Below are 16,402 nucleotides of genomic sequence, written 5' to 3'. Positions count from 1 at the left end.
TAAAACATCACTTACAAAGAATGCTAAATGCATTATATATGACAAATGAGTACCTAGAAGATTCTAGTATATTTATGACATGTTTATGGCATAATTACCAGTGTTAGTAAGAATCAATATAAATGCACTTTACCACAGTGGTAGTAACTGGTGATTGAGTGACTGAACTGAAGGATTTGGATAAACAGTATGTACTAAATGACATGGTTGTAAAATATTTCCAAGGTAAGGCAAAACTGAGCATACCTACGCATGCATATTACACACACACGCATACATACAGTATATACACCGTATAACTTCACAATGGCCAGAGAAACATTTTCCTCAGATTAAACTGAATCTAGTTTATTCAAGTGGTTCTTTTTACATACAAGTTCCTCTTTTGACAGTCATAAGATACATCCTCTCAAATTACATCGTCTTCGTCTGACAATATTTTTGTTTAAATACATTTTGCTGTTTGGTCTACCACACCGATTCGTATCCTAATGTACTGCTTTAGATTCAACTCATCCTTTTCGTAAGTCACCAAAAACCTGGAACTTTCAAATAGTAATGTGTAGGCCAAAAAAAAAAAAAAAAAAAAAAAGATCAAAAGTTAATATGAATGTCATTCTTTCCTATAGTGAATATACATTTTCATAGTTACACACTGGCTAAAAAAACTATTTCATTGGCTAGATACTGCTCTCTGTGGAGTATTTATATTGTTAAAACATCAGTCTTGAAATACGGTAGCTTGTGGTACTCGGTATGGACACAACGTGATCTTCCTCAGGGGTCAAACGTGCATTCTCGTGATATTTTCTCGACTTACTGGCCACACAAACAGCCTGAAAAGGTCATAGAAATGTTGGTAAAACAGCATATCGGCACTCTGCATTTTCCATAACATTGGAAGCTTTCTAATATAATTGATAAAACAATAAATATCCCAATATATCTAATGAAAAAGAATCCAATTTCAGCTCTCAAGTTTCGTTCTCGAGGTGTGCCTGCCTGCAGTGTTCTGCCAACGAAGCCGCACCGGTCACTGGTCGGGCAGCTGTTGGTCTTCCAGCCCGTGCGATGTCGATTCGTCGTTGAAACTCCGGCACGTGCGCTCATGTCTCCTCATGTTCCCGCTCTGGCTGAAGGTCTTTGAGCACCAGTTGCAGCGGTAAGGCCGTTCCCCAGTGTGTGTGCGCATATGCATTCGAAGGTAGTCGAACTTTGAGAAGTTCCTGCCGCACCAGTGGCAGATGAAGGATCTCTCATGCAATTTCTTGTGCAGCTGCAGCTTCGCCAAGTCCTTCAACTGCCTTCCACATTTGTTACACTTATACGGCTCATCGTGATCGTGATCTCTTGCGGATGCTCTCCTAGGCATGGTGTATCGAGTGCGAAGGCGCTCCTTTTTCTGCGGCCTCCTCAACAGGGTTGAAGCGCCACTGGCTGTTCTCATCTGGTGGGCGGGTTCTGAGGCTTGACACGGACCGGTGTGGGCAGGGGTGGTGGTGACTGAAGAGGTTATTGTGATAATGGTGTCCTCGGGCTCGATCTTGACCCTGGGTGCTGCCACAGTGGCCGCGTTCCTGTTCCATGCCTCGTCCGCGCTCGAGCTGTCAAACTGAGGGAAGAGCCGTTGTTCACCTGAAGATGAGACATCTTTTTGATGCCCTAGCTCTCTATCCTCAGCCTCGGTCTTACAGATTGAAATGACATCTAGTATGCGTGGCTTCAGTTCACTAGGTGAATCCTGACTCTGGGCATCGCCCTCCGTTTGCTGATCTTCTGGGTCTTCTGATTCATATCCACATGCTGGTAATTCTGTGGGAGGGGCCTCATCAGGAGGGACATAGTGGACTCCTGCATGGTGAAAGCATGAAAACGGCATTCACTTACATGGTCATTTTATTCATCAAATGTAAGTATGACAATTTTAAGGATGAACAGAGTGACCTTTTTGGGCGTGCAACAAAGAATTTGTAAACCTGTTTGACAGACTGGAATCATAGAGTTAAGTGCACTATTACATTTCACATTACGTGCATTACTCATAGCAGCCATTCAAAGCAAGGCATTGTTTGCTTCATCAAGATAACAATTCCTGCATCATCATCATCATCATCATATTTTCATTATTTGCATGAACAAAATTTGCAATTTAACAATTTTAGAGCAAAAACTTTCTGAACAACGGAGAAAGGTTATGAACTTATCCATTCATTGTACTAAAATTATTACTATTATTTGAAATTGAACGGAATTTAGTTTAGTGGATTTTTTTTATTATTGTTAAAAAAATTGCCTTGATTAGGTCATAGTGTGTGGAAGTCAAAGATAAGACAAGAGCTGTGGCCTGAGGTTTAGGATCGGTAAGATTTTTTAAATAATGTTTTAAAAATATATCTTGTGTTCACTAAGGCTAGCGTTCCTTGATTAATACAGTAAAAAATTAAAAATAGATCATTACCATTTGAAATAAGGGTTCTATTTTTAAAAATGTAATTTATTCCAGTGATGACTCTTGATGGTCTTCAGTGCCACGTGTTCTTTCAGAAACCATTCTTATACACCCCTCAAATAATAGTCCCAATTATCATAAAGGTTTCTTAATTTTTTTATTAATAAAATTGACATTTATTTTAATTTAAAAAAAATCTTCTGTAACATTTTAAATGTCTACTGTCACTTTTGTTCAATTATTGCAACCTTACTAAATAAAAGTATGACAAAATAAACTAACCAAAAAACCTTATATAATGGTTTAAAGATTGCAACAGTTTTGCAACAGATAAGGTTCTACATTTTTGCTTGCATTCAAATTGACGTTATATAACTTTATCAAATCCAAATATACATAAATGCTTTAAGTTAAAACGACTAATTAACGACTGGGGCGGACTGCTCAAGCTCTCCAGTCCAATCTTTCCTTCTCTTTTGGCTCTGCCACCGTAGCCACTGTCCTCTCTCCGTCTTTCTGAATGCAAAGGTGTTATTATCCTTTTACAGTGAATCAGATATCTGTTCAAAAATGTTACAATTCTGATATTGTAATTGCTGGATACGACGGGAAAGGGAAAGGACAAGACCAGTGATGCGAGGCAGAAACTTTGCTTTGGACAAAATGCCATCTACGCTTCTGCGGCATTCATTTCTACTACTGAACGGGACTTTAAAGAAAAGGCAATCAACATTGAACTGACCCAAATACCCCAAAACAGCGTATGCGTGTGTGTTTAAGTGTGAATATACCGTTTAATTGTGCCTGATTCCTGCTCAGCGCATCCTTGAGCTGTTGTTTCAGCCTCGCGTTTTCTGACCGTGTTTGGGCTGCTTCCTTTTGATAGTCCTTCACCGTCGCTTCCACCTCCACCCAAATATCACGAATGACAATTGACATTCGCTTCATCAGGTTAGAATGTAACTTATCCAGTCTTGACATTTTCACCAAGTATAAAACGAAAACAAATCCGACGAAACACGCGAATAAAAGCAACTCTGTGCACTTGCTTGTTCTCCTCTTGTTTTAACGGCTGTTCGCGGACTCTAGATGCTCATCACCGCCACCTACTGCACTGTATGAACCTGCGCGTCGCATTTACTAAACGCTTTTGAAATACCAGGGTAACGGCTGATCTCGGATCATTTTGTTGTTTTATAATTGTTATTTGTATTGAACATTTATAAGTGAAGATTATTAATGTAATTTTTTACCGTATTGTTTTGAGATAATTGTAGGTTCGGTGGCTGGCAGTGACGTCATGAGTGGGAATCATCGTGAGGTCACGAGACACTTCCGGTCATACATCGTTACCTAGCAACATTAAACCGTCCCAGGTATCGTTAGCTAACCGTGGACAGTTTCCACAGCTGACTGACATTCGTGGGTGAGTTTATGTTTAATAAGTTAGTATATTTAGTGCTCCTCTTTTTGTCATAATATAGTTGTTCTGAATCTCAATCCATATTTAGCTCAATTATGTACATCTTCACAGTACCAAGAGATTATTTAGCTTTTCCAGTGTGCTTTTCCGTTGATGGACAATACCTATGAACAAGTAACTATATTCTGAGAAATTATTTAGGCAGCTTTTGATGTTGTACTATAATAGTAATAGTAACAATCAATAACAATAGCCCCTTAAATAATATCTTAAATGTATGTATTTATGGATATGTCTATTTGAACTTAGTACATGCCTTCTCTATTGAAATATTTTGGCTTGGTAATGTTTTGAAGTCGACCATGGGAAGGCGCTGTTGTGTGATATCATGTTGGCCAGCGCCCAGTGCTGTCTAATCAAACTGCATATTTCATTTTTGGTGTGAATGTTTCAAGGTCGTAAAACTTAATTAAGAATCGGGATACAATTATGTCTGAGCAGTTTACACTCTAAACTTTCATGAGCCTGGAATATTCCTTAGTTAAACCTTTGATTGAAGTACTTTAAGTCCTGTTACAGACAGCCTTCCTCCGTCTCAGGGGAACTGAGCTTTCCATCTATTAAATGGCTTAGCCTTTAATCATAAGATGGATGATTGTGCCGCAGGTAATCACGTCGTTTCATCTCAGGTATTAATTAAGTTCTGAGCACAGATGCCCTTATCTAAAGCATGTCTACTGCCGTAAGCAAGTGAAAGAGTTATGTAGTCTGTCACACAATGGCAATGGCACAGTGTGTCCTTTTTGTATTATTTCATGCTCAAGTATAATGGAATCACAGCAGTATCAGAAATAGAAGTGGCATTTAATACGTATATATTTAATAGTATATTTTAGTATTAGTTATAGTATGGTTTTAAAAAGACCTGTCTACAGTTATAAACATGCATCAGAAGGTTTAATGTGAGCTTGATGTCTGTGCATTACTCCCACCCGTACCAAGTTCTCAACTGCTATCACCATTACAGTCAAACAAGAACCTAAAGCTTGCCAAACAAAGATACAATCTCTCCCACTTAGATCAGATTTAGCAATTCTGCTATTTGATTAGATTGTGTAATTAAATCCAACAAGGTTGAGTGTGCACTCCGTCTTGTCGTCTCCACTACTTCTGGTCTGTTTTCTTAGTGACATTTAACCTTTACCGGTCTCTCTCAATCTGTCCAGTGCATATATAAGAAGATATCTGGAAGTTAGGAATTATGCACTGGCTTAAGTTTTCATTTAATCTGCATTAATCTTATTCATTAGCAGCAGGAATCCATTTAGCAAATCTAGTGTTTTGTGTGCAGGCAAAAGATTGGTGTGTGGAAAAAAAATCAAGGCTGTTGAAAGAAATCTCTTATGCTCACCACAGATTCGACCAAAAATAAAATAAATGAAATATTATTACTATTTAAAATAACTTTTTTCTGTTTGAATATTTAAAAAATATAATTGGTTCTTGTCGTAGCAAAGCTGAATTTTCTTCAGTCGTTACTCCAGTTTTCAGTGTTACAGGATTCTTCAGAAATCAGTTGTGCCGTTTAATAATTTAGAAATATTTTCAAGCATTATAAATGCTTTCAATGTTACTTTTGATGAATGTAGGGTAACACTACAATTTTTCCTTACTTGACATTGGTAAACAACATTAGTGAATACGAACTAATGAACAATACTTCTACAGCATTTATTAATCTTATTTAGTTAATAACAGCATTTACTAATGCATTATTAAAATCACAAGTTTTGTTTGTTAACATTAGTTAATGCACTGTGAACTAACATGAATAAACAATGAACAACTGTATTTACATTAACAAAGATTAATAAATAGTGTAACGAATGCATTTTTCCTCAAAACAGTTCTTACTGACCCCAAACTTTTTCATGCAATACATATTAGACAAAATGTGAATAGAATAATAAAAACATCTGCTGTACAAGCCTGCATGTATTATGGGGATCATACTGATATATAAAAATAGGCAACAAATAAGTTACCCTACTGCTATTTCATGCATCCAACTTTACCATTGCATTTAGGATGACTTGACTAGTTTATCTTCCTTGAACCACCTTATATGAACCGTTTTTATCTCCTAAGAACTAAAGGATCCCTCTTAATAAAAAAAAGCTGTAATTGTTGCAGTCAGAAATCTTTTTCTCTGTCAAGTCTGATTTCAGAGCCTCTTTTTTTTGCAGCACCCAACATCATTACCATTCACTTTTCATATTTCTTGATTAAGCTCACTATATTAAGCAAAATATATCCTTATTTATACATCCTTATATAATCATATGACAAACATGCTGGCTAAAACAACATGTCCTTATGCATTTTTAGTGTCCGTGCCATTCCTTTTTTCTCTTTTCGATCTACCCCTCCTCTTCCCGTCTGTTGCACAAAAATAACCCATTTTCACTGTCTCCATTTCAAAGCCTCAACTTTAAACCAGTCTGTCTCTGCAGCTGCCATTAACCTGACTCGCTCACACTTTCTCTCGCCGTCTCCACTCCTCCAGAGTCTTTTAATAATGCATGCTGCTATAAAATTCAAATGAGATAGATTTTTTAAACACACCAGTGAAGTCTGAGCGCACGCTCTCATTTTCCCTATCCTGCTGCACCCTGGTCCCTCACTGTCCTCCTCGCCTACCAACCGTTGCCCTGGAAACTGTAACGTCCTGGAGACATGTGCGGTATTGAGGGAGCGAGGAAACAGCGGAGAGGAAAAGAGTGTGTCCGGTGAGGAAGGAATAAACAATATATAAGGGTTTTTTAAACTTGAAATGGCTAACCCTGGGTCATTACAAACACTGCATGAACAGAATCCTATGTTAATATTGTTATTCATACACTATTATTTTACACTGTAATATCCTAAAACCTTTGTGTATATATTAGTGTCATTGACTGAATCACATAAATGATACAATATTTTTCATTAAAAATTGCTGTTTATTTCTGTAGTAAAACAGCTGTCAAATATGACGTTTTGTTACTTTCCTCTTACCTTGCTCTCTTTTAAAGGTATAACTGAAGTTTCACACTGGAATTCTAGTTCTGTGAACAATAAACCTCATCTTTGATTTTGATTGGCCATCTCATTTCGACACTGACAAGCGCTGTTAGGCAACCGAGGCACACACCAACATAAAAATGTAAGTTTTAAAGTTAAAATAGACCTTTTTGCACAATGTGCAGCAGAACAGTGCAAGAATTGAAAATGTTTGAGGAGACACTCTGGACATTTTTAAGTTATTAAGTGACCATATATTGGTTTAAGCTGGACATTTGCTGGTTATGAGCTGGTTAAAGCTGGTCCTAAGCAAAAGCTCCTGCTTAGGACAAGCTCATGACCAGCAAATGGTCATGACATACCTAAACAACATATGCTGGATTTTTCAACAAGGAAGCCTGCTCTGGACCATAAGCCCAGTAAAAAATCAGTGCTCACCCTGCTTCTAAATTACAAGTGTAAACTCCATCTTTACCCAGGATAAAAGCAGTATTAGAACAACAGTAACCCAGGGTTAACAGTGTGAAAAGCCCTTATCGGAGATCTAACGGCTGGCACACAGAATCCCAAATGTGTTTATAATGACAGAGAAGGAACACACAGGAGTGGCATAATGAGAGACAGTTTATTCACTGGACTCAATGATGCATAATCAGTGTCGGTACAGAGCAGAAGAAGGATCAATACCGCGAGATCTATCAAACGCTTCGGTTCAAATACAATGTACATCACATATTGTTGTTCCAAAGCAATTCATTAAGGCATGCACAGGCAGATCTGCATGAAATCAGGATTATATCAGCAACAAGAGTTTTCATAATGCCTCTCAAATCATTTCATGTCATGGAGGAAAAGTCTTGACTCGCACAGGTGCTTTCACCAGAACGCAGTTGAATTTGTACGGGAATGTTTAATAAACACTAAAAACAGAATTGTTCTTCACATGAATAAAGAGATACTTTGAACAGCAGGTAGAACTTGTAACCCAGAGAATTGACTCGGCTGGTGTCTGAAACATTTCTTTATAGAATTGCACTGTGCAGCATAGGCCATCTGTAATCGGTGTGTAAACATGCTTGTAAGGTCAAAGTTTCAGCAAAGCACAAACGGCATACAAAACAAATGGCCACGGACTTACTGTACGCTGAGAGGGCCGATCTTCAAATACATACCAATAAAAATACTCAAGAGTGAGAACATTTGTGAAAGCACTGCAGTGTTAACAGTCAAGATTTGCATCACGAACACTGTTCATGTCCATCGAAGAGATTCAGAAAACCAGACATGACTGGAAGCAGTACAAATATGTACAGACGCCGTATATATATATATATATATATATATATATATATATATATATATACACACACACACACGCACATACATAAGTATATACAAGCATGAACTCGTAAGCAGGTTAAATATAAATATAGCTCAGCAGAACAATTCAAGAGAACAAAAGTCAAGCTGGCATTCACTGACTGCACGCGGTTGGATCAAATGTGCATGCTACACTCGTTCATATTTGAGCCGTGGGGATATAGAGCATCGCAAACTGAAATGTATCAAAACGATTATTGTAGCCCCATCTGTTCATGCAAGCCAAACCCGAAATAAGCCCCAAAAATGGGGTCTCATCACCTCATCATCGCCCAACCTGAGTCAGCATGCTTATCGACATTCATACTGTTTGTGGTACGGATTATGTCGCGCTAGATACAGAACATTTACAAAGTGCTACACAGCAAAAATAAGAATACTTGATTTCAGAGAGTTAACAAGTGCCCCCATCACCATCAAAAAGCTGTAAACATCAATGAAACAGAGTCACATTCTGCATGCAAGAGACCTGAAGCCATGAAAATGAGGGGTTTGTAATTTAATCTATAAAAGAACTTCATATGTAGAGATGCACAATATGATTATGATCTTTTACACAATCTTTTTACAATCAATTTATTGGTCAGTCAGTATTAGATTTTTTTGCCTGCTATTTCTTTATTTTTTACAAATATTTACCAGTTGGTTGGAATAAAATATATTGGTCAGTCAGTATTAAATTTTTACAGTTTTTACATTTGATTATCAGCCTGTAGCATTTAAATGTATCATTTTGGCAATATTGGATATTATTTAGTTGATATTATATATTTGCTTGTGCATGTCCAAATCTTCTTTTTTAATTTAAATAAGTCTTAAATAAGTATTTTCTTGTAAATGTATCAGTCAATTTTGGAATTTTAGTTTGAAAATTAGTAAAATTGCATGCTATTTTTTATCTCATAAATCTTCAAAAACATGAATAATTCAATAACACTGTTAAATGTAATCTTTAAAAAGTTAATTAAAGCACTTTTTTCAAGCCTAAATAAAATTTTTTGTGTTTCATTTATTTTGTGCTTTTGTATAGACAAAAAAGCATACATTTTTAATACTAGCCATTTGTAAGCTAGTACAAGAATTTGTAAGCCAACAAGAATACAATTAATGGCTTATCAGTATGGGATAGAATTTTAATATCAGTGCATCCCTACATATATGCCTTCTTAAAAATGCATCCATGCTCTCATTTCCTGTTTCAGTCACAAACATGCCCCCCTAAGCTGGACTCTTGGCAGAGTCTGAATTTTGGCACAGTCGGTGTGGCCTGACCAGGAATGATTCAGGTATCATTCTGTTGAGCAACACAAATCATTCCATCAAACAAACACTTCGTAGCTGTATAAAATGATTCGTCATGGTTCGAAACGTCCTAGCGTTCCTGCTGAATGTGTCTGATACTACTGTAAACATTACGGTATAAAAACATGACTGTTTCTACCATCGTTTTGCCTCATACTGCTAAAACACAATACTAAATTAATGGTCTGCTTTATGCTTGCCTTGAAGGATCTAGCTGAGCGTAGCTGTGAGGAAGAGGGGAGGGCATGTTGGCGAGCTTTACGATATTGGCTTCCTCCGACTCACACGCGCGCGAAAGCAGCCAATCAGAAGCAGCTCAGATCCCTCTCAATGCTACTGCATTCCCTACATCTCGCCATCTCTGGGGTATCTTTTCATCTGAAGCTACTGCCCCCCTCCTCCCCTCCCCTATCCTTCTCTCTCCATCCCTCCATCGGTGCGAAACAAAAGACTGCGGCTAGGTCTCGATCCCTCCCACTTTCTCCTCACCTCTCCCTCCTTCTCTATCTGTAGGATTCTCTGATTCACCATTTCTTGTTTATCTGCGTTAACCTCATCATAATATCTGTACACTGTGAGAGAGAAAAAGAGAGAGAGAGAGGCTCCTGTGCTGTTCTTCCACATCGTTTTAGTCCTTTGAGACACAATCATCATGTCTAATCAAAAATGAAAAGCCCATGTTTAAACGCGGTGTGCGGCTCATTCTTCCATCAAAGGAAAAAAGAGAGCCTAGACAAAAGTGAGTCTAGAGCAGCTCTTAAGGTCATCGGACTCATCTGTGGATGGATGCCAACTCAGAAGCCATCTGCTGTTTTATATAATCGATTACATTTTAATCTGAGCTTTTCTTGATGGATACTAAAATCAGCTTGTGCATAAAAAAAAAAGTCGAGAACCAAATTCCCTCTCCTTCTTTTCCTCCCTCACATCCTCAGGGGTGCATGACAAATGAAATGAGATCATGTGTGTGGTCTCCTCGCTGACATCATCTCAAACGATGAGTCCTGTGCTGAAAAAACAAAACAAACAAACAAAAGAAAAACATGCATGCCTTGCCGCTTCGCTCTGGGTTTCCACGCATTGAAGAGCTGAAGAGTCCATGTTGTTTTTGATAGTTCTGGCACGATAGAAGATAAATGTAACATCCAGCTTCAGAGTCTTCAGATAAGAGTACAAAACAACTGAAAAAGCATTCAGGAGCATTCAGATGTAGAGAGATGAATGACACATGAAAAGAAAATGGTCATCATGGATTGGTTGTCGTGACGGCCATCAGGTCTTAAGTATTACTGAAAGAGAAGAAGAAAGAATGAAGCAAAGTGAATTCCAAACAGTAAGATGTTTTTGTAATAAATGAATACTTTTATTCAGAAAGGATTGATTACACAGGTCAGAAGCGACACTAAATACTTCTCTATTCCAAATAAATGCTGTCCTTATTCATTACAAAAAGATGCAGCTTCCAAATGAATGGTATTTTCAGTTACATTGATAATAGTAAGTGTTTCTTGAGCAGCAAATCAGTAAATGAGAATGATTTCTAAAGGATCGTGTGACACTGAAGACTGGATTAACGATTCTGAAAATTCTGCTTGCCAAGTTAAAATATTGAAAAATAGAAATAGTTGTAATAATATTTTACATTAGTAATAATTTTCTGTATATTTTTGATCAAATAAATGCAGCCATGCGCCCTGAGTATAAGAGACCCAAACTTTTAAATGCTGCATGTCACATTTTAGATCCTGAACTGACAAGAAAAGATCTTAATCTAACCTTTAATATATAATATGTAAAAACACTACTTATAAAACTTATAAAACAACAAACTTAGATCCACTAGAGGCCAAAGATCGATCTCACCTTTAATCAGATCTAATTCAAATCCTGAGCTAAAGCTTCAACCCGACATTGATCAAAATCACAAATTCAGCTCTAAGCCTGCATTCAATTTCGCACGCTCTGGCCTCATGGGAAAGATACTCACCACCCCAGTTGATGACGATAGTAACAATAATGATGATAATCCCACCCACCAATGACACGATGGACAGGATTTTTGCATTCTGGCCAAGACGACGCGCACCGTCCACATTGCCCTGCTGCAGACTGTTTCGAGACTGAGAGCAGAAAGACAAGTTGAATGAAAAGGAGGGAAAATATACACAGAGAACAAATAATTATATCACCAGGAATTATGCCAAATACAGTTTCTTGGGTAGTAAGAAATGTGTCCCATCAAAGGCAAAGAAGTCACTTTTGTAGACTGCGTATCAGTGAAATCGCAGTCCCCTCCTTACTCGGCAGAAACTGTATCTAGCCATCGCAGCCCGTACACACACAAGCACAAACCATGACGGAGAAGGTCAAGCCGACGATGTTAATGGGCCAGACAGGGCAGAGGCAGGCCAGAATAGCCCAAATGAGATAATCGTTGGGTTTGGACCCGTCTCCGACGTCGGTGGCGGCGCTGGGCTGACGGGTGAGCGACGGTCGAGGTGACCCGGCGTGACTCACTGACCCGGACCGGCTGCTCAGCCTCGCTCGCCCGTTTGCGTGCGCATGGTTGGGCTTGGCGTGCTGCTGACGAGGAGGAGAAGAAGCGCTCGGAGAGCTCTCGATAGGATCGGGGCACACGCCGTTACCTGGAGTGATGCGAAAGAGAGACAATAGCTGGATGCATGTAAGCCTATATATAAGCTATTAAGCTATTTTTAAAAGAAGCCATTCTTTTGTTTGTTTCTAAACTAAAGGCACCGATGCTCAGTTTTTACTGGCAGAGGGGAACTGCATCTGACTCATCTACTTGTTGAGAAAAACAGACAAGAAAAGAGAGTGGGGGATGGTACACAATCTGAGAAGAAAAGGGAGTGAAAGCAGAGCGAGGCTGTAAATCATTTTGTAACAGTCTGGCTCCTGGTCTAAGATTAACACTTAGAGAATTTGAGGAAAAAAATGCTGACAGATCATTTTTCTCGTAAGGACAGAAGGAGCAGCTTGTGCATCGCCGTGGGACTGTGATTATTAAAGACCCCATGCCTTGATAAGTGCTGTTTTCTTTTCTTTGTTAGTGCGCTGTCATTCAAAAGTTTGTATGATTCATTAAAATGAAATTAACGGTTTTGTTCAGCAAGGATGCACTGAATTAATAATGTTAAAAATGTAAAAAATAACACACACATAAAATGGTTATGCTGTAATTCTTTCTATTCTTCAATGACATTTGGTGAAAAAATGTTTCCACAAAAGTGTTACCTGCCTTTAACACTGATAATGATAAGATATATTTCTTAAGCGAATGAGCATATTAGACTGACTTCTGAAAGATCGTGTGACACTGACGACTGGAGTAATGACACCGAAATCACAGAAATGACACTTTCAGATATAATAAAACAGAAATATAAGCACAAACCTTTTTCTTAATCGGGCCCTTTAGAGTTTATTAACAGCTGCTGTTATTAACAGCTGTTAAAGTGCAGTAAAATATCACAATATTGATGTTTCACTAAATTTTGATCAGTACGGTAAGTAGGGGGTGTCAAGGACTACTAGATTAGGATCGCTAGTCAGAGGCAAGTGTTGACTAAAATATATGTGTGCCTTTGAGTGCAGGAAAATGTGTCATTTTAGTCTAATAAATCTGAATGTACTAAATGTTAATTTTGTAAGCTTTGTAGCAGACATAGACTTAACACCATTAGATCTAATGACAGGTGATACCATAAATGTACAGAAATGATGCAAAATGCATGAAAAAAATAGTTATTTACTTGTTTCCATGTTCTCGTGGATGACTGTCAGGTGGTCTCTGGGTGGGGCATCCTGAGAGGGGGCCGGTGGATCTTGTTGCTCGCTCTTGATTGGCTGTGAGGTGATGGCGGTGAGCTCCGACTCTGGGGCTGCTTGCTGACTGCTCTCTTGCTCTGATTGTTGCTGCTGCTGTTCTTCCTCCACTGCACCAGGAGACTCAGCCTTCACATCCATTCCCAAGATGTTTACAACAACAGATGTGTTGCAAATCAAGCTTATATATCAGTAGAAATTTAGGGTTTCTGAATTCGTTGGGAACTGTTGAGTAGAAATCAATACAAATACTTAAGACATTGAATAAATGTTACAATGCCAATTACATCATGAAGCCTACGATTTACACCATTCAGTCTTGTGTGTGCATTATGTAATTACAATTTTATTTTATTTTTTATTAATGCTGTTCTCTTAAACTTTATATTTATTAAAAGAAATAATAATAATAATTAGCATACTAGACTAGTCTTTAATAAATGTTACCTGAGCAGTAAGTCAGCATATTAAAATGATTTCTGAAGTAATGATGCTGATAATTCATCTTTACTATCACAGGAATAAATTACATTTTTAAATATATCAGAATAACAAACAGTTATTTAAAAAGGCAATAACATTAATTAATATTGTTACTTTTTTAAATGTATTTGGTTAAAATACTAGTACTGAATGTTTTTCAGAACCATTCAGAAATGCTGAAACATCTTAAAATGACATTCTGTAAATTTACTACGTATTACACTTTACACTGCAAAAATTCAAACACACATAAACGTGTAACGAGCACTTGACATTTTTGCAAAACCTAACTTTCCCCTTGTCTACATGTTTAAAGGTCATTTTTAAATAGAATAGAACGAAAGAAAAAAACAAACCAGCTTCACAAACACTACCCCTGTACACCTCTGCTTTGAAAAACAGATAGTCATGCCTCAAACCTTGAACGGAAATGTTGGTATATAAAGCATACAGAGCAATGTTTTGATTGTGTAAATCAAATCAAATGGAAATCAAAACAGTTGTTGCTGGGACGAAAAAAAGAAACCAACCTAAAAATCCACATTAACTTGCTATATCTAGGAGATAATAATATGTAATCAAATTCATTATAAATTAATTTGTATATGGTATGGTAAATCATTTTTCCAAGTGAACTGTAACCAAGAGCGGCTTGTTTTTTTTTTCTGTCATGGTCTCGGTCTGCACCTGTCCACCTGCTTACATTTAATCTCCCTCAGAGCAGGAATCTGTCCTGAGTCCCTGCAAGGACAAAAATGAAACATAAAGACCGCACTCTTGTGTGTGCGACCCTCATTCACCTCAACACACAGATCTGAAAGAGGACAGGTTGCTGTGGGAGAGCTGCAGCCATCCAAACCGGTCTGCCTTAAAGCCACACAACATGCTGTAGCTGTGTGTGGTCTTCAAAACTAGCTGTCACACCCAAGATCTCAGAAAAACACACATCAATGTGAAACGAAGCAAAGCCTAAGAATATTCATAAGATTCAGACAGAAACAAAGTAATACACAATAATTACATACAGTACACGCCGTGCTTTAAAGGCCATATCAGCTTTAGATACAGCCTATAGATCAACGTCTGGGAGAAAACAAAGAGCATCAAATGACACACCCATATCTGCAATAATAACAACACGTTTTATGATTTATGACAATATATACTAACTGAACACTGCAACTGACTCGTGCTCCACGCTACTTTCAACATAACCCTCCAATCAATTGGATAATCAATCAGTCCCACATCAATGACTTTTCCCTTTCATCTGTGTCACTCTTTGAAATTCAAAGAGGTACCAGTCTAGAGACGAGCACACAACACACACACACACACACACACACGGGCTCTCCGCGCGCCTGCCGAACGAACGGCTATATCATAATTCATAATGGCCATAGAGCACACCGAATACACACATACACATTATACATAGAGAAAACAGCAGTAAGAAGTGACACACCCACAGGAGCCGAGCCACGACTGATGCGCTGATGCGAGAACCCAACTGACCGTAATAAAGCAGGAGCACGCATGCGGACCCAAAGTCAACTCACCTCGATCTAATGCACAATGACTGCGAGGATCTTTCTCATTTTGAATTTAAATGAACAGTAGCACATCGAAGTTCAGGTGGTGCCACAGAATTAAGATTTTTTTTTTTTTTTTTTTTTAAAGCACCGCGTTATCCTACCATATACTCGTGTGTATAAGTGTAAAACGTGTCGGCATATGATCCACTGCGTTTGTGACTCTGCTCTCCCTCGCCGCGTGAGCCTGCGCGCGCGCTCCACTCCGTGGCGTGAGAGCGTTTCTCTCTTTTGGTGGTTTACTCGCGGAGAGAGAGCTCTGGACGCCGCTGGGGATTTTGATTCGGCAACTCGGATCTTTTGAGTCGGTTGAATAAAAATGATTCGTTCGCGCGATTCATCCAGAGTTCTCGTCCGCTGCGTCCCATCGTTACAAAGCAGTGTTTTTGTGTTTCGCCTGTCGCTTAAGGTTAATTCTTGTTGTAGTTGAGGGCATTTGTATGCTCTGATGCTTTTTGTAGACAATATCATTATGATGTTAAACAATGCTTTAATGTTAAAGACCGTGTTTGGATAATTAAACAAAAGAAAATAAAAATAACCACTTTATTTATCGATTCGGCACCGTAAAGTCTCCATAGCACCATTTTTAGGTCATCCGGTGGACGCTATTAACTGTAAACGCAATGGAAACCGTATAAAAAGTCTTCTTGTAGCTATTACGGTTAAACCACTGATGGTAGACAGAGCATACATTTCCGGACCTGGACAGGGGCAGTCACAAGCCTCTCGGATTTCATGGGGCTGGACATTTTTTAATAACCATTTAAATATATATATATGTAACCCTTTAACGCAACAAATATGCTAATTACTTAAACTGACCCTTGAATGATTCAATGACTCGCTTGCAATGTCGCCACC

The 16,402-nt window shown here is 38.3% G+C and overlaps 2 protein-coding genes across 3 annotated transcripts; both read right to left on the bottom strand.

Moving 5' to 3' along the window:
- Positions 1 to 326: 326 nt before the first annotated feature.
- On the bottom strand, positions 327 to 3,540 carry zgc:66443 (uncharacterized protein LOC406856 homolog). The gene is made up of 2 exons (XM_043234636.1): positions 3,241 to 3,540; positions 327 to 1,851 (listed from the first exon to the last, which is right to left on the bottom strand). Exons 1-2 carry the CDS (start codon positions 3,428 to 3,430, stop codon positions 1,034 to 1,036), a joined length of 1,008 nt encoding a protein of 335 aa, XP_043090571.1. The 5' UTR covers positions 3,431 to 3,540; the 3' UTR covers positions 327 to 1,033.
- A 5,147-nt stretch (positions 3,541 to 8,687) lies between these two features.
- On the bottom strand, positions 8,688 to 15,770 carry LOC122342178 (trafficking regulator of GLUT4 1). Of its 2 annotated transcripts, none has more exons than XM_043235996.1 (5): positions 15,412 to 15,770; positions 13,391 to 13,688; positions 11,970 to 12,262; positions 11,605 to 11,737; positions 8,688 to 10,906 (listed from the first exon to the last, which is right to left on the bottom strand). In XM_043235996.1, the coding sequence occupies exons 2-5, from the start codon at positions 13,602 to 13,604 to the stop codon at positions 10,890 to 10,892; spliced, it is 657 nt and encodes a 218-aa protein (XP_043091931.1). In that variant the 5' UTR covers positions 13,605 to 13,688; positions 15,412 to 15,770; the 3' UTR covers positions 8,688 to 10,889. The 2 variants fall into 2 exon arrangements, with proteins under 2 accessions (XP_043091931.1, XP_043091930.1); XM_043235995.1 differs by having other exon boundaries at positions 15,506 to 15,770.
- Between the last annotated feature and the right edge of the window lie 632 nt (positions 15,771 to 16,402).

This window comes from Puntigrus tetrazona, chromosome 3 (assembly GCF_018831695.1).
Source record: "Puntigrus tetrazona isolate hp1 chromosome 3, ASM1883169v1, whole genome shotgun sequence".
NCBI classification, from domain to species: domain Eukaryota; kingdom Metazoa; phylum Chordata; class Actinopteri; order Cypriniformes; family Cyprinidae; genus Puntigrus; species Puntigrus tetrazona.
The sequence above is the reverse complement of the archived record's forward strand: the minus strand, read 5'-3'. Positions and strand labels throughout refer to the sequence as shown.

Coding starts and splice junctions, on each gene's coding strand:
- zgc:66443 (XM_043234636.1), bottom strand. CDS start 3,430: ATGTCAAGACTGGATAAGTTACATTCTAACCTGATGAAGCGAATGTCA. Junction 1,852..3,240: donor GAATCAGGCACAATTAAACG/GTATATTCACAC, acceptor TTCACCATGCAG/GAGTCCACTATGTCCCTCCT.
- LOC122342178 (XM_043235996.1), bottom strand. CDS start 13,604: ATGGATGTGAAGGCTGAGTCTCCTGGTGCAGTGGAGGAAGAACAGCAG. Junction 12,263..13,390: donor CCACGAGAACATGGAAACAA/GTAAATAACTAT, acceptor GCATCACTCCAG/GTAACGGCGTGTGCCCCGAT. Junction 11,738..11,969: donor GCTTGACCTTCTCCGTCATG/GTTTGTGCTTGT, acceptor TTCTGCTCTCAG/TCTCGAAACAGTCTGCAGCA.